This window comes from Prinia subflava, chromosome 2 (genome assembly GCF_021018805.1).
Source record: "Prinia subflava isolate CZ2003 ecotype Zambia chromosome 2, Cam_Psub_1.2, whole genome shotgun sequence".
Classification (NCBI taxonomy): domain Eukaryota; kingdom Metazoa; phylum Chordata; class Aves; order Passeriformes; family Cisticolidae; genus Prinia; species Prinia subflava.
The window spans coordinates 62,056,090-62,080,679 of record NC_086248.1 but is presented as its reverse complement, the minus strand read 5'-3'; the positions used below and the strand labels follow the sequence as shown (position 1 = coordinate 62,080,679).

General features: G+C 38.9%; 1 protein-coding gene across 2 annotated transcripts in view; it reads left to right on the top strand.

Annotated features, from left to right (window-relative positions):
* Nucleotides 1-24,590, top strand: part of AIG1 (androgen induced 1) — a 132,993-nt gene that overhangs the window by 38,664 nt on the left and 69,739 nt on the right. For both annotated transcript variants that reach the window (XM_063390236.1, XM_063390235.1), the window contains exon 3: nt 10,396-10,497. In XM_063390236.1, coding sequence (XP_063246306.1) covers nt 10,396-10,497 — 102 coding nt within the window. The remainder of the gene's footprint in view (nt 1-10,395; nt 10,498-24,590) is intronic.

Here is a 24,590-nt window from a genome sequence, read left to right as displayed (position 1 = left end):
GCTTCGTACTGTTGTCTCTCTGCTCCTTCACTCCTGCAATGCTCCTGACCTTGAAACTTTTCAAGATATCTTGGAGAATTTCAGCTTCTCTTTGTCTTGGCAACTCTGAGCATTTGTTTTCAGGCGATGTTTCTCTTGCCACCAGTACACAAAAAATCCCAGTCAGCCACTGCCTGCACTACAGGTGTTGTTGCAACATTTACAAATTAGCAGTTCCCAAGAGATATGTTGCATACCTGGAGATAGCTCCAAGGGTTTCCCAAGGACTTCATACAAAAACAACTTGTGTCTTAAACAAACATAGTGAGGAATGGCAGTGCTCATTGTACAGATATGCTCCACTTCCAAGTGTGACATCTCTGTGGTGAGGAAGAACAATTGTTTACCACTTTACATCTTACAAAGAAATCCTAAAAAAGTTGTTTTCGTTGTTATTTCTTCTCCTGGCTACTGAGAGGCAAACAGCAGCACCTCCTAACTTTACACTGGTCTCAGCTCCTTCATGAAACCTGATCCTCAGCAGCTGCAGAGATCTCACCCCACTGCAGCTTGCACTTGTCTGGCCAGTGGTAGCCTGGCCAGTGCCTGAGAGTCTGCTATGCACTGCAGGCTCTGCTGTAGTGGGATTACAGATAGGAAGAATGCAGGGCCTAGAAACAGCAAACCCCTAACACAGATGTTGTCATCTGAAGAGCTATTTATGTGGAAGAAAATAGTGAAATTTTGCTATGATGGAGGTTCTTGGTAGAAGGAAGTTATACACCAGAGTGTCTGCAGAAAAAAATTCAGAAGTTCCCTTGTTTCTCATATTCTTTTAACAGCTTCCTCACTCCGGAAAAAAAAGGGTGAAAAAAAAAAAAAAGAAGAAAAGAATTTGAAATGCAAACTTTCTTTCCTTGAGACTCACCCACCTAGCTCTCCATGGAGCTTCTCAGTGGTTTTCAGTAGTTACACAAGGGAACCTTCACACATAAAATTGGGCAGATGTGAATGGAATCCTTGTTGGGTTTCTAATGTAACAGTAGTGGTCATGCATAAGTACTTTTCAGTTACCTTAACATCTAAATTATTTTTATTGCTCAGTGTTTTACACAGGGCATGTTTAGGCAATAATGCAAATACTGGGGGAACATTTTAAAGCTTAATAACTACAGCTTTTCAAGAGCAATTTTTTTTCTGTATTTCCTGCTTACTGGAGCCCTTGAGATGACTTGTTCTGAAAAACAGATGAGAAAAGGGGTTTCCATTCCCAAGTTAAACAATGATGTGAGAAAAAAATGTAACAGTTCTTCATTATTAAGACTACCTAAAAACTATTACGTACAAACCATCTGGGAAGTCCGACCACCAGCTTCTTCCCACCTTCAAAAAGAGGGGAAGAACAGCCCAAGGGTAAATATTAATCTCCTGTTGTGGCTTCACAGCAAATCAAATCTTGCAAACAAATCAAAACTTGAAAAATCTGTGCAGCAAATCACATCTCTCTGGTATTGTGATATGCATTGTGATTGTTTAGGAGCTCTGATAAAACTGAATTGCCAACCTATATTTCACAGGAGAGTTAAGAAATAGACATGAACCTCTTCTAAGGACATAGTGGCTCCTATTTACCTATTGTTGCTCTTTTTAGCATGACTTTTCAGAGAATCAAGTCAGAAATCAACAGATTAATTTTCTGTTCAGTAAAGCCTCACACCACAAAAAGTCTGTGGGCAACACTTCCTAGCCCTTTTTCAGTTTATGAGCCTGCAATACTATTCAAATGCCTAAGAGATTAGGAAGTTTCCTCTGAAGAAAATTGCTTGCATAGGCATTTTAGAAGTTCATTACCAATTTTCATCTATAATTACTTGGACTTGTCATCCCTTTACCTGTGTAAAGGACACATATATTGAGAGTAATTTACATGGCTAGAGTGATGTGAGACATGTTTAAAAGTCACACATTATACCAGTGGTTTAGCTTATCCCTACTTTTTTTTTCTATTTGTTTGACATAGATCATTAAGTTGCCAAGTTTCTGTGGTTAATTAATGTTTTGTGTAAACTATATATGGTTTTATCAATATGTTTCTTGTAATTTGTACTGAACAAAAGGAAGAAGAGATAAAACAGGCATTTCTGGTTGTTTAAGACTGTGTTTAATAAAAATAGGAAAAACAAAAATTGATCATGTTACATATTAAAAGAGAGGTTGCTGCCTAGAAAATCACAAAGTCTACCACAGACATTTTATATCATGTAGCATCAATAGCTATGTTTGAATCTGAGTCTAAACTGACCAGAATTACCTCATTTTTTCTATTATACTTTTATTAGTTTAAAAACCTGTGATACAAAGGAGAGAAAGTCAGGCATGCTTTCTTATTTCATGTTTCTCTATACTAGCAGAGTCAAAAGGAAAGCTGATCACCCTTCTGTAGATTATCAATTATGCTAATCTGTGATCTTATGCCAAGAAAAGATGTGTAGGCATTTGCTGCAATTTCCTAGTTACCTTGTTACTTGACCAGACTACAGCATAATTTTATTTCCATAACTGACTCAACCATGCAAAAATCTCTGTTCTAGATTTTACCTTCATCTGTTCTGATGAGATGACTGGTGATGGGATAAGCAAGTAGTGGTACAATTGCCCCCTGAAGTCTATTCTCTGAGAGGGGTTTTCCCTGGTTTTATTTCCCACTCCTTGTGATTCCTGTCACTGGCACTTTCCAAATCCCTTTGGTGTGTTTTGCTAGCTCTTGAGCCCTTCTAAAGATAGTACCATACTAAGTTGCACCTACTGTGGTCTGCCTTTAAAACCACTTTTCTTCTAGATGGAATACCTCTAACTGTCAAAGAAGTTCACAAACAGCATATTTATACTCACAGGTAACCACAGGTCTCTTGGGAGATAGGCAGAAAGCTTACCTTTAACTGTAATTATAACAAGTTGTGTCAGGGTCACAAGGGTTGGGTTTTTTTTTCTTTGTCATTAGCCATCCAGGAAATGACTGAGCTATGCAGCCCAGCCAAAACCAAAAACACAGAGTGTAGGAAAATAGAGTTCCACTCGGTTCATTCTTCGTTTGCATAACATTTGTTGGTTGGACTCATGTAAAAGTACAAATTATACAATTCTTTTTGTTGGCTTTACTTTCTTAGTTTCTCTTTGCTTCCATTTGTAGTGTTTTGACAAAACCACTTGATTTCTCTTTTGAATAACCATCCATTTCCCAGCTTGTCCTTTTAAAACTTTTCCATTGACAGGGCCACATGCTGTTCTCATGTCCTCTAAGGCTTCAGAGACAGAGGACAAACACTCAAGGAATACCTACTTAAGTGGGAAGACAGCTTTTTGTTTTCAGCCTTATTTTTTTTCTGCTGCTGTGTATTTGTTCAGCAGTCTTTCAGATGCCTGTAATAAGTGAGCTATTCCATCTTTTCAAGTTCCAAGGTCTTGCAAATTTGAGGTTTCCTTTGTAATCCATCAGTAATAACTGGATGCTAGCTAGATAATCATTACAGACTGATAGAATCATTACAGACTCTAGATAAGATAAGTAGCAAATGAGGGACTTTTCTGTTCTATATGTTGCTTAATTTCATGTTTAGCCCAGTACTATCTTTGCAAAGCTGTCAATCTTAGGAGGCTCCTGTGCAAAGAAATGTAAAAAAGAAGTTTTCTTCCTTGAATTCAAAACCTTGAGTGTGTCTAAAAAGGAAATGGAAGGGTTATGTTTGTGCCATTTTGCCTTGGGAACAAAGGAAAATAAAATATTTGGCTCTCTGAATTTTTTCTACTTCATATGAGCAGCCTGTTCATCCTGGCATATGAATAGTACAATGTCTGTCTCCACAACAGTGATGAATAATGCCACAAGGAAGACAACATGAGCACAAGAGCTGCAGCTCTACTTAAGGCTTACATAGGAGTGAGAGACTGGACAAAATGAGCACTGGCTCAGAACAACTAAAGGAAGAGAGGAAGAGAGGCAGGGCAAGTCCTGTGTAGATGGGATGATGCACTGCTCCATACCACCCCCCTGAAGCCTCTAATCCAGACCCAGACTGGCTATTAGCCACTGGCACACTCAGGTATAAAGACTGCTGGTGTGGCAGAAGGAGAAGTGGGGAGAAATTCTGAAAAGTGCAAGATCCAAAATGGTATCAGTTGGATGGGTAGCAGCCCATCAGAAGGGGGACCATCCAGCCCACATCTTAAATGACCAAGTAGACTCCATCACTCAGTTGGCTGTCTTAGCTGAGGAAAAGGAAGCAGAAGAAGAGAAATGGAGGTATTTACTGGAATGGCTGCATGTGAAGCATGGCCACTCTGGGATGAAAGATCTGTTAAGAGAGGTGGTAAGTAGAGGATGGTCTGTCACCTAAAGGGCTTGTGAAACAGTCATTTCGGTCTGCAGCCAGTGCTGCACCACACTGGAGAAACACCCCCTGCACATTTCCTGCCTGCACCTCAGGATGGGAAGGGGGTTGTGGGAAATTTGGCAGGTTACATTGGTCCTTTTAACAAATCAGGAGGAAAACAGTGTGTGCTCATGGCCGTTCAAATAGTGTCAATTTAGGTGCAGACTAAAGCAGTGGCATGGTCTACATGGGGAGGTACTGTGAAAGGATTAAAATCACGATTCTATTTCCTTCCTAAACCAAAATCAGTGCAATTGGATAATCGCAGTCACTTCACAGCAGGAATAGTACAGGAATGGGTGAAAACTGAAGGGCTACTGTGAGTGTTCCACACCCCCTACACCACATCCAGAAGCCAGTGGGATAGTAGAAAGGACAAATGGTCTCCTAGAAAGGTTTTTGAGACCTCAGGATCCAAAGTGGCATGATCAGCTGTGAGACACTGTGATCAAAGTCAGTGACCCATAGGGAGTAAGTGCATGTCCATGATTTAGAACATTACTTCTCCATGACAACTGCCACGCCTTTTGGAAACAAAAGGACTGATGATCCCCAGAACCCCATACGTTTTCATGGTCAGCCAGTACTGGTAGGCCTGCCAGCTATCAGGGAAGTCCTGCTGGTCTTAAAGACCCCCCTGAACATGCATGCATGGGTAACCACAATGCCCGTGGCAGAGAACACAAAATTAACACCAGATGGATTGTTCCTTTTTTTAAAACTGGTCCAAGTAGGACCAGTTTTTTTCTTCTTTTCTCTCTCCTTGTACAGGTATTCCATGCAAAGATGGGGCTGTGAGAAGATGAAGGTTTACACAGTTCTTCACTGTGAAGATTGTTTCACTGTGATTGTTTGTACATGTTTTTATCTTAATATGTTTTGTGATACTTATGTGTTTTGTCTTAGTAGTTATGCAGTATGTGTATAAATGTCACAAGCATGGTTTTGGGCTGTTTGTGTCTCCTCTCTGGCTGCCACAGCAGGTGGAAAAGATTCCTTCCTGAATTTAGCTTGGAAGTTCAGACAGGATTTCATATGATTATGAAATCAGATTTGTATATCCCTTCCAACCTCCTCAGACCAAGGTATAAAATTACTTTGAATTGAGAAAGAAGTGTAGTTTATGCCAAAGGACCCACATGTAGTAGTGGAAAGTGATGTATGAAGCGTGATCGTACAGAGAAGGGCATTGACAGAGACTGAGGTGACAGCTGGAAAGTTTTCTCTGGCTGTAAGCAAAGAAGTCCTAAGTGGTCAAGATGTCAGAGGAAAGGATTTCAGATTTGAAACCAGTGAAGGGTTTAGTAAGTTAGGAAGGTATTTGGACCTTGGACCCTGGACCCTGGACCCTGTCTAGAAAAATATGCCAAATAGATAGGAATGACTTGAGTTTTTGTTACACCTTTAATCCCCCTGAGGCAACCAGACTATTATGCAGTAGAACTTTCAGTTGAAAGTTACTTTCAGTAACTTTTCCATGGTGCACTCTGATATTCCCTGTTATCCTGGCATTTGGATCTCTGGCATTGTAATAAGATAATTGACCATACTATGGACCCTGGGAACCCTCCTGAAACCAGGTTGGTGGAAGGGATAAGGGTGGTAATGCAGGAAGTGTGTGCTTTTTCAGTTTACAATGACACTTGGACTTGTAAGATTATCAGCTCCAAAATGTAAGGCAGCCTAACTGTTGAAAATTTGCCTTATCCTTAAGGTTTGTATTTTTTGGTGAGCTGTGCAATCACATTGCAATAGTGAATCTTAAATTGGACTCATTAGGCCATTTTGGAGCTCAACTTACAACAGTTAGTATCAAAAATAATTTTATAGAACTGTCTAGTCCTTGATAAATTGTTACTAAATGGGCAAGGAAGATGTGAAATGCTGAACCTCACCAATAGAAAAATGCTGTTTTAAGAAGCACAAGGAAAAGTAAAGGAAATTGCCAACCAGTCTGCTGAACTCTTCCAGTCACTTCAGCTGAAAGACTGGTTTCATGAACGCTTCCCCCCAGATCCTTATTTGCATTTTTCTTGCCATCTCTGGAACTCACAGGGTGAGGGATGATGGCCTGCATAGGGTGGAATCCCTATACTGACTGGACCTATATTTTTTGGTATTGAAGTACCAGTTGTTCACTGTATAATTTTTTGTACACTTTCCTCTTTTTCCTCTTCTTTTTTTCTCTCTCTCTCTGTTAGGTTAGAATCCCATTACTGGCACTGTGGAAGAAGGTCCTGTTTCCCATTGTTCTGGTCTCAGTCATTGTTTTGAGCCTTGGGGTCATCTGAGAAACTGGAGAAAGTGATTACTGGCTTAAAATAACTAAAGGGTTGGGGGCAGGGCATGTCCTGCATAGTGCATTGCTCCACCCCTCACGCCCCTGAAGCCTCTAGTCCAGCCCCAGAATGGCCATTAGCCACTGGCATAGCAAAAGCCTCACTAAAGGGGGAATTTCCTTGAAAGACCAGAGCAGGGAAAAGCAGTTGCATAGGCACATGTGGTTGCAGCCCACTGTTTGGATTTCACAGTAGCTGGGATCACATTGGAATTCAAGCAACGATTTTTAATCTTTCTCTTTTCCTCTTCCCATTTCTTCTTCTCAAAATCTGGGTAACTTAGAGTTGGATGCTTTGGAGTTCACTAAGGCAGTGCCTTGTTGTCTTGGGTTGAAAAAAATGTAACCAAAAATGTGTATTCTATTTTTATCTGTTGAAACCAGTTGGGAGATATTGTTCTTTATCTCTTGTAACTTTAGGGGTGGAAAGAGGGTGGATACCCTCTGTTAATGGGACACCTGATAACACCAGATAAGGCAGTGCCTTCTTATCTCTTCCTCCACCCATCCTCCTCTGAGGGATATCACCTGTGAATGGGCCATTTAAGGCCTCTCACATGACTGATAACATTACCTCATTCCATTGTGAGATGCTCCACCCAGTGGGAGGAAACAAAGCCTTTCCACCAAGATAAAACCTGCAATCCCAAACACAAAAAGAGCCTGTTTTTCCACTGAATTCTCAGAGGAAGACCGGACCCATCTTGCCATCACTGGACCATTTTTTAATACAGGATCATCTCTACTTCACAGAACAACATCCAGGAGGACTTATTTGGACTGATTCCAACACCCTGACAACAGGGTGTCAGGTCATATCTCTGACTCTGTCAGGGTTTTGTAGGACTTTTGTTTGTTCCCTTGTTTGTTTTTGTTTTTGGTTTTTTTTGTACAACTGCATTTGTATTTTTAATATTCCTAGTAAAGAGCTGTTATTCCTATTCCCGTATTTTTGCCGGAAAGCTCCTAATTGCAAAACTGTAATAATTTGGAGGGAGGTTTTTTTTCACATTCTCTATTCCAAGGGAAACTCCAGCTTTCCTTGACAGATACCTGTCTTTCCAAACCAAGACACTTGTAAAATGCTTGATTTTAATTGAATGTTGCTTTCAAATTTGCCAAGTACCCTTATTTTCTAAAGTATGCGAATAAAAGTTTGTTGTTTAACCTCCTGAGAGTATTGTCTCATTTCTCCTGTGTGCTGCCTTTGGTATAAAAAAAGCATAGAAACTCATTGAACAGATCCAGGACTTTACAAAAGGCAGTGTAAAGATGCAGCTCAGTTGTGTCATGGTCTGGCACTACATGATCATATGGGATCTTGGCAAACCCCAGCCCAAATAAAAGTCTGCCAGTAGCAAAATGTAAGCATAGTAGAGGGGATTTAAAAGTACCAGACCAACAGTTGCTCATTAATCAAAGTAAACAAATTCAGAAGCAGCCAAAGTAATTATATTGCTAGCCCTCATCATAATTCCTTTTATCCAAATAGTTAATTTTTACAGTTCATTTTATCCAAATGAACTAATTGTAAAGAAGAGTAAGGTGAACCATTGAGACACTGGAAGGGATCTTCCCCAGGGTGTCGTGTTAAGTCTCGTATCAGGTCATCCTCTGGGACAGGTTAGTTCTGTAACACGTTTGGTTTTGCACACTTCCTTTACCTTATGTCTGCCTTGTGATAGTGCTTTGCTAAGCAGCCTTTGCCGTCTGTAGCTCCAGATGGTTGCAACCAGCTAGGCTGATCCTGTTCCATCCATTGGCTGACTTTGGTTAAGGGACAGATGGCATGTCCCCTCTTTTCTTGTCTTTACCTCCTTGACAAAGTCTATTGTTTTATTCTGCTCCACACAAAAATCACAGGTCAAAACATGCTAGCTCTGTTGTATTCAGTGTAATAAAACTCGATGTAATCCTCATTGACTTTTCTTGCTTTGAGACTTCCTTGGAAAAAAAAACATTATCAGTCTTGGTCTTCATATGCCTGAGAAGATGTTTTTATGCCCCACTTGATCTTAGCAGGTTCTCAGAGACCCACTGTGATAATACATGACTTCTAGGAAGCCTATAGAGAAGGGGATACTTTGCTTCCATTTTTCCTGCTGTTCAGCTATTCATATCTTGGCACTTATGTGTCAGCAGGTGCGTAAAGAGCTGCGCTGTGCCAGTGCCAAGACTGGCCCAGAAGAGAGATTTCTTGTGGGCTACTTTACACTTGCAATATTTTTTGGGTTGTCCATCATAACCTATTTTTTTTCCTAGCCTGTATGCACTAGTCAAATAGTCCAAGCTTATTTTGAGCAGGCACTGATAGTCGTAACAGATGGACAAGTGTGCTGGAAACCAAGCAACTATGTACTGTATGCACACTGAGGGAACAGTGTACTGGTTCAGGTCATTCATAACTGGCTGGCCGAAGTCTGCATGTCTGTGGTTAGAACAAGGTGCCATTGATTAACTGCAAACCTCAATTTTAACTTTCTAAAGTCAGAAGCTAATGAAATAACTTATGCCTACACTATTACACATGCTTGCAGGATGTGCTATGCTCACTCCATATTTCTTTCACTGATCCTCTAAATGATCTGTAAGATCATGAGCCACATCAGTGTGGACGTAACTGAATACTTCCCTTTTATCTCAGTGAAAGTTCTATCTTTTGGTTCTCAAAATTTAAAATTGGATTTAGCATTACTATTTAGAGATCTCCTGTAAATGGTCACTGAAAAGCTCTTGGCCTAGCTATTGGGTTTTACTGCTATGAACAATAAGCCTTTTTTATTACTAGAAAACTGTGACTCAAATTCAAGCTAAGAAAGCAGTAGTGTTTTAATTAGAAAATTACTTACTTGCCACAGCTAAGGTAAGCTAAAACTACTATTTCTGTACATTTTTGTGGGTTTGTATTGTCTTTGCCTTTCAGACATCAGAATAACTTGAAAGAACGTGTAAACACTTTGGCAAAAATTTCATCTACTGTAAACTTTATCTGATGCATTGGTTCTGTCCTCAGTCTACAGGAAGCAATGGTCTTTTTCTGGGCCCCTAGTAAATAGTCTCTGAGAAGAGTCAAGCCAAATTTCATATTGACAAATGACCAGGATACTAGACCTCTCTTCTGTGGATCCCAGTCCATGAATTGTGTGGAGAGTCATCAAAAGATTTTTGTGGGGTTTTTTTAAGCTTTTTTGATGGCTGACACAGAAAAGTGTAAATATGAGTTTACAGGCTTCTATTCAGGAGTGAATTTTTCATATTGATATGTTGTATGAATTCAAAGTGATATTTTAGCTGATTTTCCATTTGTTTTTTATCCTGTTAGTGGAGAAACATTATTTATGTGCCACATCTGCTGCTAAAGTCTAGTATTCACTTGTAATTTGGCCACAGGCATGTAAGTCAAAAAATGATATTTTTTCCTGGCTAAAAGTTAAGGGAAAAAAAGAGAAGAAAAGTTTAAACCTCAGTGAATGCAAAGAGTAATCCAGATTCAAACTGTTGATTATAACAGTATTTGGTCAAAGAACAGTAGTGCCCATGTCTATCCCTAAATCCTTTGCTAAGTGACCCATTTTGCTGTCTAAAGAATGCAACTAGTTTTTCATAAGCGTATATTTTAAAATGTCTTGTCTTTTTTTTTCTTCTTAGTTTGTTGTGACAATGTTCTGGAGCATCTATATCTATGACCGGGAACTGGTTTACCCCAAGCTGCTTGATAATTTTATACCAGCATGGCTAAATCACGGAATGGTGAGTAAAGTAATGCAAAGACTTCCTTGCATAAACAAAAGTGTAAGACACTGATTTCTCCGTGCATGATTCTGCATACTCTTGGTGCTAATCCCCTCAGAAGTGATTAAGGAATGTGATTTGCAAGGAAGAGCAACATCTTTCCTTCCTTGACTCCTGGAGTCATATTTGAAACCTTAGTAGGTTGAAACTGGAGATCTGAACTTACGTGTCCTACATCTCAGGCTTGTTGTGGGGATTACACAGCTCTTTCCTGTATAAAGTAGCTTTCTCAGAGAAATGTCACTGTGATCATGAGGAAGAGACTGTTCCATAAAACATAAGTTCTGAATTTGACAAATCGTGCCCTAAAATGACAGAAACACTTCATTGAAAGTTCCTTTACCAGTTTACCAAAGTATAATTCATGATGAAAGCCTTTTGGTTAAAATGCTTTTTCAAAAAATCTCTATTTTTTGGACTTAGGTGTTTTTAGAAGAATAATTCAAGCACACCAAACTTACGTAGAAGAACCTGTATCTGAATATTTTTAATAATTTTTAATAATTATTTGTATCAATGCAAAGCTTTAAAATTGATGCATTAGTAATCATAAAGGTAGTTTCTTGAGAAGAAATCTGACCTTTTAATCCCTTTCTGCTATGTCAAGTCAGACATCCTTTCTCTCAACCATATGTTTAAATGCCAAGGGAAAGTTAAGGCCACAATTTGCCATCAGGTACTTTCCACTGTTTATGCAGCATTTGGAGCTGAAAAGAGTCATGTTTGCTTCTCTAGTTGCATCTGTGCAAAATGTTTCATTATTACTTTGTTTTCCTCATCAAGATGTGGCAAACCATTTGGCACTGCTGTTCATCAGTAGACGACAGCAGAGCTCATCCTTCCGGGTGTGTGCGCTTCATCACCCCAGCAGATCAGGATTTGTCCACCACTGCTGTGCTTGATAAATTCGTCCGTTGTGGAGAGGGGCAGATGACACTGCTATTTATTTGTTCCCCAGATTTTGTGTCAAAGGAACAGTATGAGAGTTCTTACTGACAAGAAGAGCATCAGCTTCTGCTAGATACTGTACTGTTTTGTGATGTTTTGAAAGGAACAGCATGATATTGTGTGTGTCTAGAGCTGAGGAAAGAGTCTGATGACTCCTGCTATGTTTGTTCAGGCTGTCTTCCCTTGAGCTTTGAGGTTACAAACTGAACACTTGCAAACACTGCCAAACCATGCACATCTTGATTTTTTTCCCCACAACAGATCAGTAGCTCTGATGACATTTCTTTCAGGTGACATTCCATATATTGGAAGTGCCTAACCCATAACATTTTTCATGAATGTACATTATGAAGCAGTTGGCAGCAAATGGCCGTAGGTATTCAAGAAGTCTTCTCTGTGCCGCAACTCAAGCTCACATTGCTTTGTAAAAATGTATACTGAGTGAAATATGTGAAGAAGGCTTTTGTTTGAGATTTTTGGACATCACAGAGTTAGCTGAAATGTATTGTGTCCAAGTATTTTAGACTTTTTTTTTCAATTTGAAATATTGCTAGAAAGCATTTTTGAAAGTCTTTTGTATAGGAATTGGTTTCTGTGTCAGTCTCCATTCATCCAAGTGTTCTTCAGTTAGATCACAAGGGAAGCTTGTGGCTGTGGGGCTTTTCACCACATTGAGCACATTCTTTCTGATGTTTTATCCATAATTTTATCTTCACCAGCTTTCATGCTATTAATTCTGATCCATTGCTCATCATAGTGTGAAATGGTTATTAAGTTGCTTTGAGAATGCTTGCACCTCACTTAGTAGTAGTTAAAACTTTGACATGGCAAATTGTAGAGAATATCATGGAGGCCCCCTCAGTGAAAGGGTAGGACCTCAGGGAATACAGTTTAGAAAACTCAGGATCCTTGGCTGTTGCTTTATACTGAAAGAAACATTTATTCCCATGTATTCCTGCACATTTTGATAGGAGTTGTACACATGGAATGAAAACTCTTCTGAAAGCAAGGGTGGCCAACCCTTGCACATGCTGGGGCCCAAAATTGCACAACAAAACTCACACAAGAGACTCTCCTCTGTCAGTGAGACGTGGGTTGTTTAGCTTCTGTCCCATTGCTGATTAATCCCACTTTTGTGTGAGCTTCCCACAAAGTATCTGGTACAGCTCTCAGTAAGGATCTGAGGTCAAGTATTACTTAGCCTCTGAACACTCTATCCAGATTTTTTTCACAGCAATTTCCCTAAAATATTTATTTAGCATGTACACACAATGCCCCTGCCCCCCCCAAAAAGGGTGAAACTGTACATTTTGCACAATAAAAAAGCATTCTACTGTATTACAATCAGCTGTAAAAACTTGCTCATGTGTCAACATCAACCTGCAAAATCCATACATAGAAAAGGAGTGAAAAGTCATGAAATCTGTCTGTAATAACAAGCAATCATATTTCCATTGGTAATATGGGTATGTATTGAAATATTTGACAGTATTCATATTCTAGAAACATTTTAAGATGACTGTCTCAAAGGGTCTGTGAAGAAATTGTTTGAAGAGCTTGTCCAATTCAGTACATTAGCTCAGGAAGAAGTGGTTTGGGCTGCAGTGTCTGCTGCTTTTTGAGCTTATAGTAATTAGTTCTCATTCTCCTTTTTCTTTTTCTCCTTTCCCATCCCTTATTTGCCGTTACAACACTGTCTATAGCTAAACCCCTATTTTCTTGAACACACAGTAATGTCTTGTTAATACTCAGAGATACCAGTCCTTCATAGCAACACTTTTTCAACATTAAAAAAAATCAGAATTATAGAAAAAATTCATTTCTAGAAATGGGAAACATGAGAGAAATGAACCTTGGAAATATGCAGTCCCATTACCAATTAAATTTGAATATCTTTTATAAAGTTTCATGGAAAAAGAGGAGAGGCTTACTGCTGTGCAGAAACTATTCACCATAAAATTGCATGTAGTTTCAAGAACATCTTTCTATTACATATATATATATATAGATGTATATACACACCACCACACCCCCTCCCATAATAGTTACCAATATAATTCCTGTGTTTGGGAAAATCTGTGTATTAAGTGGTAACTTACTACCAGATAGTACCTCATTTGCAGATTCATATGCCTGTGAAAGGTATCACTAACAGAATTGTACTGTGCCATAAAACTGATGTATTGCATCATCTCCGTCAGTTAATTAATCCATAACCAATGGTATCACTGTGACTTGATAAATGACCAGGGAAATCAATAGCAGGGTTGCTGCTAATTTGACCAACACAAAGATTTAATCTCTGTTTATTATCCGAAGGAGCACATTTGAGTAGCTGAAGATAAGCTTCTGTCAGCAGAAATACCTGCCTGTCCAAAGAGAGTTGTTGGAGAGTAGGGCTGTGTCTCTGCCTTGGTCTGTTTCTGAAGTGTCAAGAGCACTTCCTGGATTTATTAGTTATGCAGATGAATTCATCTTTGTGGGCTACAGTTTTAGTTGCCAAATTACTGAACTCTTTCATCAGAGATGTCATTCGTTTTCTGGAGACTGTCCTGCAGTTTGGAACCATATCAGCTCATAATTCCAAAGGCATATTTTCCATGGGAAATATTCTTTTCCATTTTCTGATGGCTGGCTATCTGATCTTTATGAGGAATTTTTAATTGAAGACTAACTTGTAGGGTGTAAAACGAATGTGTCATAGCAGTAGGATTTTTATCAGCTCATTCCTTGCAACTTTTTGTGCTGGGACTGGCCAGGTTGATGCATGGATAACATTTGTTTTCAGAAATTAAAAATTATGTTCTCTTCAATATTAGCACAGGCTGTAAAACTAGAGGTTGCCCTGTTCTAACCAATGCCCACATAAACAGATATGTAGACTGAATTAATTTAAGGTTGAGCACTGCTGATTTTGAGCCAGGTTACATGGCAGGACTGACTGCAGTATGTGTCCAAGTTAGCATACCATTTCAGCGAGAGTCCTTCTTTGGTTTTTGCAGACACTGTCTCAAATTTGTTTTAAAAATGTGAATCATCTTTTGTTTGTGGGAAGGAAAGCAAAAGACAGAGATAGAAATTACTTACTGGGGAGTTGAAATGCTCTGGAGGTTGGAAACAAAGTAATGTCTTCACATGAAGACCCTAGAGGAGAGGTCAGGAAGCGGGGAAGAGAAATATGCTCTGCATCTGTGGAGTTGGAAAAATTATTATTGTCTGGGTTCTGTGCCACTACAGTCTATACAAGCTCTTCCAGTTATTTTTTAAGCTGCTTTTGGGAAATGGGAAACAAAGACATTTCTAGAAAGACTTACCCTCTGTCCTAGTATTTAAGAGAATGCACAAAAACTGGGACAAATAGCGGAAAAACACAAGTTGTGGAGAGGAGGAAGCCTATCCAAGAGATACACAAGTTGTCTCTCTTTTCTTATGGCTGACTACTCAGCTGAAAAGTTGAACCCATTGGAGAGTGGTACAAAGTCACACCAACTACCTCTCCATTTGTTTGTCCTAGCAGCCTTGTCCTAGGTCTGGTGGCCAAGGCTTGCGTGTCTTTTTGTTTTAATGGTAATCCTGTTGGAGTCAGTCCAGAGGAGGGCCACAAAGGTGATTAGAGGGATGTAACACCTCTTCTGGGGGGAAAGGATGAGAGAATTGACATTGTTCAGCCTAGAGAAGTGATGGCTTCAGGGTGACTGTATTCCAACCTTTCAGCACCTAAAATGGTCCTTCAAGACAGCTCGAGGGACTTTTTAAAGGATATGTAGTGACAGGACAAGGGGGAATGGTTTCAAACTGAAAGAGGGCAGGTTAGTTAATTAGACATTAGGAAAAAAAAATCTTTCCTGTGAGAGTAGTGGTGCTCTGGAGCAGGTTGTCCAGAAAAGCTGTGAATGTCTTGTCCCTTGAAGTGTTCAAGGCCAGGCTGGATGGGACTCTGAGCAATCTGATTTAATGGAAGGGGTCTCTCCCTATGGCAGAGTGGTTGGAACTGGATGATCTTTAAGGTCCCTTCCAATCCAAACCATTCTATGATTTTATGAAAGTTGTTTTTCTGGTGTAAATCTTTTTTCCCTGATGATTTAACCAGAGCAATAGAAAAGACATGCAAAAATCAAAATCCACAGTAACCAGAAAATAAAGATTGGGATGTTCAAAACTGATGAGTTATTTGACAAACCCATCTCTCCATTATTCACTGGTCAGTTGTTAAACAGTGGTCACTCAGATGTATGAACAAGGAGATATTATTTTTTGAATCAAGATGTTTCTCTCCATGTAGACCTAAAAATCCTTTTCAGAAATTGCTGATTTGAAACAGGGCATTTTACTCCTTGGAGATGCCTTCCCAACAAAGCACATCCCATGGATGGGCTCTGTTTGTAAAATGTCCTGCGTCTTCATAACACTTCATGCATCTGCCTAGAAGATATTTACATATTTCTGGATTTTTTTTTTCTAAATGCAGTTTAAGTGTTTCAAGGATATTACAACTCAAGTGCTTTTCTTAATTTATTTACAATATTTTCATATGTTAGGTGTGGATAAAATTTTCCGTGCTCCAGGAAGATGTTCCCACTTTTTACATAAGTTGCAAGGTTTTCTGATAAAAATCAGGGAAAAATTTTAATTTAATTTCCAACAAACTAACCACTCCTAGATGGCTATTATTTAAACATCTATCTGATGGAGAGAATAGCAATTGAAGCTGCTTGCCTGAGGACTCAGGATATTTGCAAAACCCATGAAAATAATGTTGTTGAATTTGTACACTTCTTGTATGTTCATGCTGCAGTTACGTGGCTCCGTCTGCTATCTCTCCTCATTATCTGCCAGTTCCACCACTGGAGCGTAACTACAGTGGTATCAATTATCTCCCTGCTCTGCGGAGAAAAACAGCAGCAGCTTAAAAGATTTTGTTTTCTCTTATTTATGTGAAGAGCTTGGAAATTGGTGATATGTCAAAACCTGTGATAGCATAGCACCTGAAAATTGAGAGGCTCCCTAGGGTGAAGAAGGTCGAGTTGTCTAAATGGCATCCTCTGGGGGCATTAGGAAAACCCCTTTACCTAACACAGGAACAGCACGGCAGTTTTTGTGAAGTGGGAAGCTGGCCTTAACCATGTTACATATCTGCCAGAGAACACTCATCAGGGTAAGGTGAAGACAGCTTTTTAACTGAACACAGATGCTGAATTTTTCCGATTGTTTGCTATTTCCACTAATCTGGAGAAAACCCACACAGAGGCTCCTCCTGGTTTTAACGTCCCTAAACCTTAGTAACAAGGAACCTTTTCTAAAACGTCTTTGAGCACTTAGTAACAGCAAAACCTGCTAGCCCCATTCGAGGAGTGAACATTGAAAATGAAAAGCCTGAGAACTGAAATCCCCAGATGAAATCTCTTTCAAGAAGTTTAACCACCTTCTGTTGACAAGGTCACGTAACTCAGTCTGCTAGGAGAGAGCATAAGAGCATCTAGTGTCAACATCAAGTTGTGGAGTTACTACCAAAGCAAGTGAGAAGGGGAGAGAGCCAGTGAGAGAGCACAAAAAGGGAGGTTAGGGAGAGCTGGCTGAATGAGAGGAAAAGACAGGCAGGGGGAAAAAGATGAATTAAAAAGACAGCTGATGCTGTTCCAACTCCTACCTAGGGGGAAAAAAAAAGAGAGAAAAGAAAAAAAATAGATAAGGCAAGAGAATAAAAAAGGAGCCACAGAATGATGTAGACTAGCTGGAAGAGACTCAAAATGCTAAAGAGGACTACAGTGAGGAGGAGGAGGAAGAGAGAAGCAAGGAAATAAACAATAAGAAGGATAAATGAAGAGTATATTTTCTTGCATCTCTTCACTCAGTAGACTTCCCTGAGATGTATTAGTTTGAGGAACTGAGAGCAAGGAAATGGCTTATGGATGCTGCTGTGAGGAGGTGAATTGCTTCTGTTGCCATTGGATGTAGGTATACAGATCAGGTAAAGTAATACTTGCACAGTGACATGCCAGGAGCTTCAAAAACTTGGAAGAAGTTTAAGATTAAAACCACCCACAACCATGCAAGAGTATGAGGCCTGTGTTCATATAAAACTTACGTGTGTGACATCTGTCAAATGACATTAATATCTTTGCATCTGTCTATATTTTTATCTGACAAGGCTGTATGTTATTTTGATCATCTGTTTGATTCTCAGAACTAGAGTCTTGTGTTAAAAAAAAGATGCTTATTTTTCCATATCAGCTGTGAAGTGTGAAATGCATTGCTTATTAAAACAGATGCAGTTTGCTGAGGGTTGCAGGTGAGCTGGAGGGCCACATATTTGAAATACCAGAGGTAAGGAGGTGTTCTGTCTGTATTCCAAACTGCCCTGCTTTAACAGCCAAAGCTAGGTATAACTCTGGAAGTAGTAATTATGCTGATAGTAATAATACTGATAATGAAATCTTAAACACAGATTTTCAGCTGAAGCCGCTCATACAAATGTTTGTTAAAGTGATTACTATGGGCACAAAGGAAATAACCAAAGAGAAGCCCCAAAAGGACATATGAAGGGATCCTTAGCCTTTCTCTGAGTGTGGACTACTGAGCTGTTTCCTAGAAGCAGAGTTTGGTCCTGGACTGCTAGGTGTGTTTTTTACACCTGCAGTGATGTGGGATGGAAATGCATTTGGTTCACTCATATCATCTTGACAATATTAGGAATGCTGGTTTTGTTTTAACACTCACTTTTTATGCTGCTTATATTGCTTGCTGTAGGCACTGCTGGAGCTGTGCATAACTCTTTTGTAATGCTTAAGATGGTACATTTTCTGGTGCTACTGCACCATTTATTAGATCTATAGTTACAGATCATAAATATAAATAAATGTTCAACTTCAAAATCAGTGCAAAATGCATTAATAAGTGGTATGCATTTTCAATAAAAATATATGTGCTTTCTTCTCTCTGCTAAATCAGACACTTGTTTTATCTTTTAACAGAATGGATTTCTGGTTTCTTTCCTGAGTTTTTTTCCAGAGAACGTAGGCAGATAGTAGAGTCAAACATTACAGGATAGATTGTTATGATTAATAATGAGTATATTCAAAGTGTTTTATCAAGAAAAGGGAACATTTAACTGGAAAAAATTAATGTATTGGAGGAGGATGGGTTGTATTGAAGCAGGTTTGATAAGTCAGCTGCCAGCTACAAGTTAGGTACTCTAAACACTCCATATATAAGTCATCCTGGAGGCTATCACAGTTAAGAGCTTTGTCTCCTTAGCAGATCTTGCAAACACGAGGAAGGATGCAAACATCTCTTTGAAGGTATAACAGTTTAATAAGCATTTATTGTCTACCTTTATATATTTAAGGGACTATGCTTTGCCTTATGATTACAGTAAAATGCAGTGTTATGTACCCGTGGACATACTAGTTACCATTAGCACCCAGATAAGAATTAGACTTTGCATATAGTGAAAGTGGGACTGTACTATATTGTACCCACTTCACTAAACTGTGCTGTTAGTGTTCACACATGTGGCAAATATGACTTAATCAGACCACAAATATTTTGCAGCATTCCATGGTATCTCATTTATTTGTTTAATGTGCCACTATAGCAACTGAATTCCATCCTTTTAGATTCTTTTTTTCACAGACCTATGATCTACTTGATTGAAGCTTGGCAGACAATTTTTCCTTCAATTGAAGGCATATGTACTAACTCAGTGACCAGATTTTTACCTATTTATCATTGTTGGAAAGTGGGTTATTTCACATGGACACAATACCAGAAGAATCAGCAGACCTGGTGAAGGGAATCTGAGCCCAAAAGCTTATATGCTTTTTCCAGCCCTTGAAGTTGATGGAATAAAAAATACTGCTTCTCCCTTTATCCAGAGATCATTATTGCTTCAGGAAAACTAATACAAGGAAATATTTTGACATTGTTTTTATAAAAAATTACCACTTTTTAGAAGTAGCTTTTTTCTTTGTTAAATTCTATCTTCTATGTGTCTTTGTATTTGGAAACAGAGATCATTTCTGCAGAAGTAATTTCATATTCAGATGATTAATATGTTGAAGTAGTGCCATAGCAGTAATGTTTTATACATGCTGATTGGCAGAAATCAAGAATTTGGGAACAACCTTGGGACCTATGCTGATGGAAGACTGTAAATTTTAACATAACCTCTTATGTTCAGTCCTCATATTTTAAATTTTCCCACATAGATACAAATAATAAAAACATTTGCTCCTCAGATGCAAGAGGCTCAAACTCAGGATGTAGCATGAAGGATGTTTTTGACAGATGTGTAAGCCATTGCCATTAGTCATGCAGTTCTACAGTTGTCCCGTCTACCTTTGGACATTGACGTTACGCACCCAATTTCCATCCTGGTGCCCTGCTCAGGAAAAGCCATAACCTTTCAGAGGTGTCTTGTTTGTGTCAGAGACCGTGAGTCTGACTAAGGTGACCCTTTCCCTCCCTCTGGCACCAGAGTTACCTGAGCAGGAAACAGCTCTGACCATGGAGAAATAGCAGATGGTGTGGAGTGTCTCAAAGTGGCAAAAGGCAGACCAATGGCCAATACATGAGTTGTTCTTTCATCTCCATTGACAACTGATACCATTCAACTCTTCACAGTTTGCTTTCTCTTCAAAGCAAGGAATGCTGCGTATTTGGAGCGCTGCTTAAACCCCATCTTTTATTTCTATTTTTATACCTAGATGTGTTTTACTAAACAATCGGGGGGAAATGGTGTAGTGTTTGATCAAAAGCATTTTTTATAAGTCTTCATTAGCTAGTGCCTGTGTTTTGTGTGGCTTTGTGATGGTAGTTGGAAAAACCCTGCTGTCTGTCAGAGGGTTTATGGTACTGTGCCTCTGGTTCTGGCTGTGAAGAGTCCCGGGCGGGGTTGGGTTGCTGTGCCAGACCAGACTGCCTGTGCCTGCCCTCTGCTCCTCACTGTGCTGGGGCTTGCTGAGACCTCTGAGGGATTTCCCATTCATGTGCCACATCATCCCATTCATTCAGTTACAGTGAAGAGATAAATTGCCTGCCGCAGACTCCTCTGAGGTTCATGGATGCAAATGCAGCTACGAGTTAGAGTTGGTATTGTCCATTCTGCTGCACAACACAAGTGGCCTTTACTACAAATAATAACATTACTCATGATTATGTAAAAATTTAGTGCTCCTGGTATATCATAAAAATTCTAGGCTGACATGAGGCATGCTATAGAAAGTCAAACATACTTAGAAAGGAAATTCTTCTTTATAAAAGTGGCTGTAACAGTCAAATCATATCCTCCAGTTTATTTCCAACAGGAAGAAATTTTATATGCTTCTTGGGGCTTTTAGCTTTTTATTCTGTTACTTTGCGCTTTACCAGCTTTCTATAAAGCCAGTAGACAGGGTTCCAGCTTGCTGAGTCACTGCAATGCACATTTTTGTGGCTTGTTTTGCAAATGCAATATGTAATGTAGATTTTTTTAATGAACTATTTATGGGCAAGAGGAAATATGTACATTGGTTTACTGAACTTCATATTTTAAAGCAGTTTTTAGAATAAAGGAATGGGAAATTATATAATTTTCCATTAAGGAATCATCCATTAAAAGTGTCTTTTTACTAACACACAGATTTACTGATGTCTCCATTAACAAGCAAATCTTTGTTGGCTACAAGTTGTTTAAAAACTCGTACAGCTGCAAATCATGTTAGAAGATGAATATACATATTCTTAGATCAGAGACTAAGGTGGATGGCATTTTGGTCTCTGCTCCTGAAGCAGAGGAATGAAAGATGGAAAAGAAGAGGGAATTTGAAGGAGAAAGGAAATCGTGTGTCAGAAGCTAAGAGAAGAAGTGATAGCCTTATAGGTTGTTAAGGAGAAGAAGACAAAGTAGAGGAAACCAAATGCTGAAATAAAGAGGTGCTAATAGTAGTCAGCTGGAGAGAGCCATAGAACGTGGAGGTGATAATTGTGTGTACTGTACTTCACTGAGAAAAAGCTTGAGAGAGAAGTTTAAAGTATCCAGTGTATATTGAAAATTGCATCCATAGTTTATTTTAGATCAACATGCAGAAATATAGCTGCATTTGGTTTCTTGTGATCACTGTTTTTACAAAACAGTTCTCTTTTTCTAGCATTTTTGTGCATGCAGAAACCAAAAGAATGCCCTGCTTTGCACACTTGATGCCTCTACTGTCACCAGAGTCTGTGGGTCTTTAGATCTCCCAGTTGTTTGTCTGAGCACTGTGCTACTGAGCCTCCCATTGTTTTATTCTCCATGACATCAGTTTGGTAGGATTACTGTAACAGTAAATCTTTGGTAATATATTTATCATGTGTGTACGTATATAGCGTGTATCTATAGTGTATGTGTAGTGTTTGTGTGTATATAGGTGTGTATACACACATCCACACCCACACCACACATAGAGAGAAATACATAATATATATTGCCATTCAGCTACTAATAATTATATTGGTAAATAGTACCATTTTAAAGAACATCTATAATTCCATCTAAGCTGAGCTCTTTTGATACACACAAAAGATGTTTAGTTTCTCTCAGCTTTAAATTTCTCTCAGCCTAAATGAATGGATAGGTAAAGACCAGCAGAAGAGAGTCAGTGTTTCCCCCATGTTACAGAGGAGAAACGAAAACATGAAAATTGTGGTTCGCCTGAAGCTACAGGCAGATTATTAAAGATTGAACTGCCAAGTGAATCTGCATTTGCTTCATTAGTCAGTACTTTTGTTAAGAAATTATTCACTCTCTACAAACCAGGCAAAGACAACAAGTTCATAGTGAATGAATGAGCATTTACTTGGGTTGCAAACTTGTGCTCTGTTGGAAGGAAGAAATGACTCAATTTTTGAATAGGGAGATGTTGCTCTAGGTTCTGCTTCGCTTAGTTACAATAGGCGTTTCATTATTTTCATTTTGTTTATATCACTGGAAGTACAGGTTCATCTCACCAACTGCTTTTGTGTTTATGTTTTCTTTTAGTATAGTAACTACTGACAACTTATTCCAAATAATTTGATTTTGGGCGTACCTTTTCTCTGTAAAGAGGAAAATCCCTTAGGTTTCCATTCCTTCTCAGATGATGATTGATTTGAGAAGAGAGACACTGATATGTAAACAGAAGGATGATATAAGAAGGATGAACTTGGAAACTGAAAATATGTCAAGGGAGAAGAGCTCCCTCTCGTGTGCCCCTGCCCTGTCATTTTAGAAATTTTTTTTTCTTTTGTTGTCCAGGAAGACTGTTAGAACCAAAGTGGGGGGCAGGGAGCTGAAGGGGGTGGTTGGGTGTTGCCGCTAACCAAGATCAAGGAAAGCTGAGAAATCGCAAATTTTTTAAAGATCTTTCAAAAGTATGGAGCTCTTATATGGAGTCAGGGCTATTTCAGAAGTTATGTCAATAGTTGTGATTGTGGGTAAGAAGAAATAAAAATACCCCTAACACAGAAAATAGCTTGTGAAAAGTGGGTCACTGACAGTAAAGTGTAAGAAGTGGCCATGAAGAGTTGTATTTTGATTATTTTGACTGAGGTAATAAGGTGTAAGTTTACTAAACAAAGTTATGCCAGAATGAGTAGCAGCACGATGTGGAGGCCTGGATCCACTTTGGGAAGTACCTTTCTTCAGGCAGGAGTTCCGTGTTTATCAGTTCTGTCTCAAATCTGAACTCTACAGCTTAGCTGGCAGTAATACAAATATTCACAGCTGCATAAAAAATGTTATTTAGTTCACAACAGTAGCCATGGTTACCTACATACTTTCATTGCCTTATTCATGTGCAATTCTTTTTTCTTCTGGAAATACCATTGCCATGTAATATAATACTGTACAGCCTCTTGGTAAGTTTTACAGTGTCAGGAAGAACATTCTGTGGTGAACCTGAAAGTGTATTTTATCGAGTTGACTTGTTCATGGAAGATCCCACCTATACATTGCTAGGCAGAGATGGGCAAGTCTGAACATTCTGTGACTGCAATTTCAAAATGTAAATAGTAATATGTAAAATTCCTTGGCATTGAAAATTCTCTGATAGTGTTTTAACTGCACAACATTTTAGAAGAACTAGCCCCTGCTTGGTTCCTTCACAGGTGACACAGACCTGGCAGCTCCTGTCAGTACATGTTAGAATAGCATGATTATCCTCGTTTACTCTTGCAAGAAGTGTGAACCCTGGCAACCTCAAAAGGGTAGAAGAGTGCTATGATTTTCCTCTTCTCTCTTACTTTTGTCAGTATAACTCAGTGCACTCAATGCAGATGAAATATAGTTGAGAATCTAGTGTTTCCATTATATTAATGGAAATCAGTCTCACATGTATTACTGCAGCAGAATTCCCAGCCATATTCTAATCTTTGCTAGGAAAAGAAAATAGTACTTAATCTTCCAGATATCTCAGATCACTTTGCAAACAAATGGATTAAACTTTACAAGAATATTAAAGACAGTTTACTTAGGTTTATGTATTCTTTTCTTAATTGAGAGGTGTGACATTAATTCTGGAGGATTAAAATTGCCTTTCGGTTTGAATTAACAGCAGCAAAAGGAGTAAAGGATATTTGCTTCTTTAATCTGGTGAATTTATCTAAAGTCTTTCAGTATAAGGTTCCTTTCCACTATTGCTACTTTTGTAGAGAAAACTTACCAACTAAATGTAAAAGTCGTATTTAAGAGTCATGTTCCTTGGCATTTTTATGTAAACAGTGAAACCTAGGATTTTAATAGGTGTTGCATATAGATTGAACTGAATTTCTATAATGAAATTTAAAAATTGCTCATGTAACCTTATGAAACCTTGTTGAAAGCCTGATAAAGTACTATCCAGCCTGTTTTTAATGTGTCTCCTACAGGAAGAAAGAAGATGGCATTAGATGAGAATTTCTGTAGCGAAGCCGGCTGTTACCACAGTCTGGCTTCTGTTCCTCCTGTAGCGCGGCCAGCTTGGAGCTATTTATAGGCATTAGCCTATATCTATCCACACACATGGATCTACTGCTCTCTTCGGCAGTAGTTCTGCTCCTGAAGAAGTTGGTCTGAGGTTTCAAGCTTTATTTTTCCTTTCGGAGACCAGTTTCTTCAACTATCCATATTA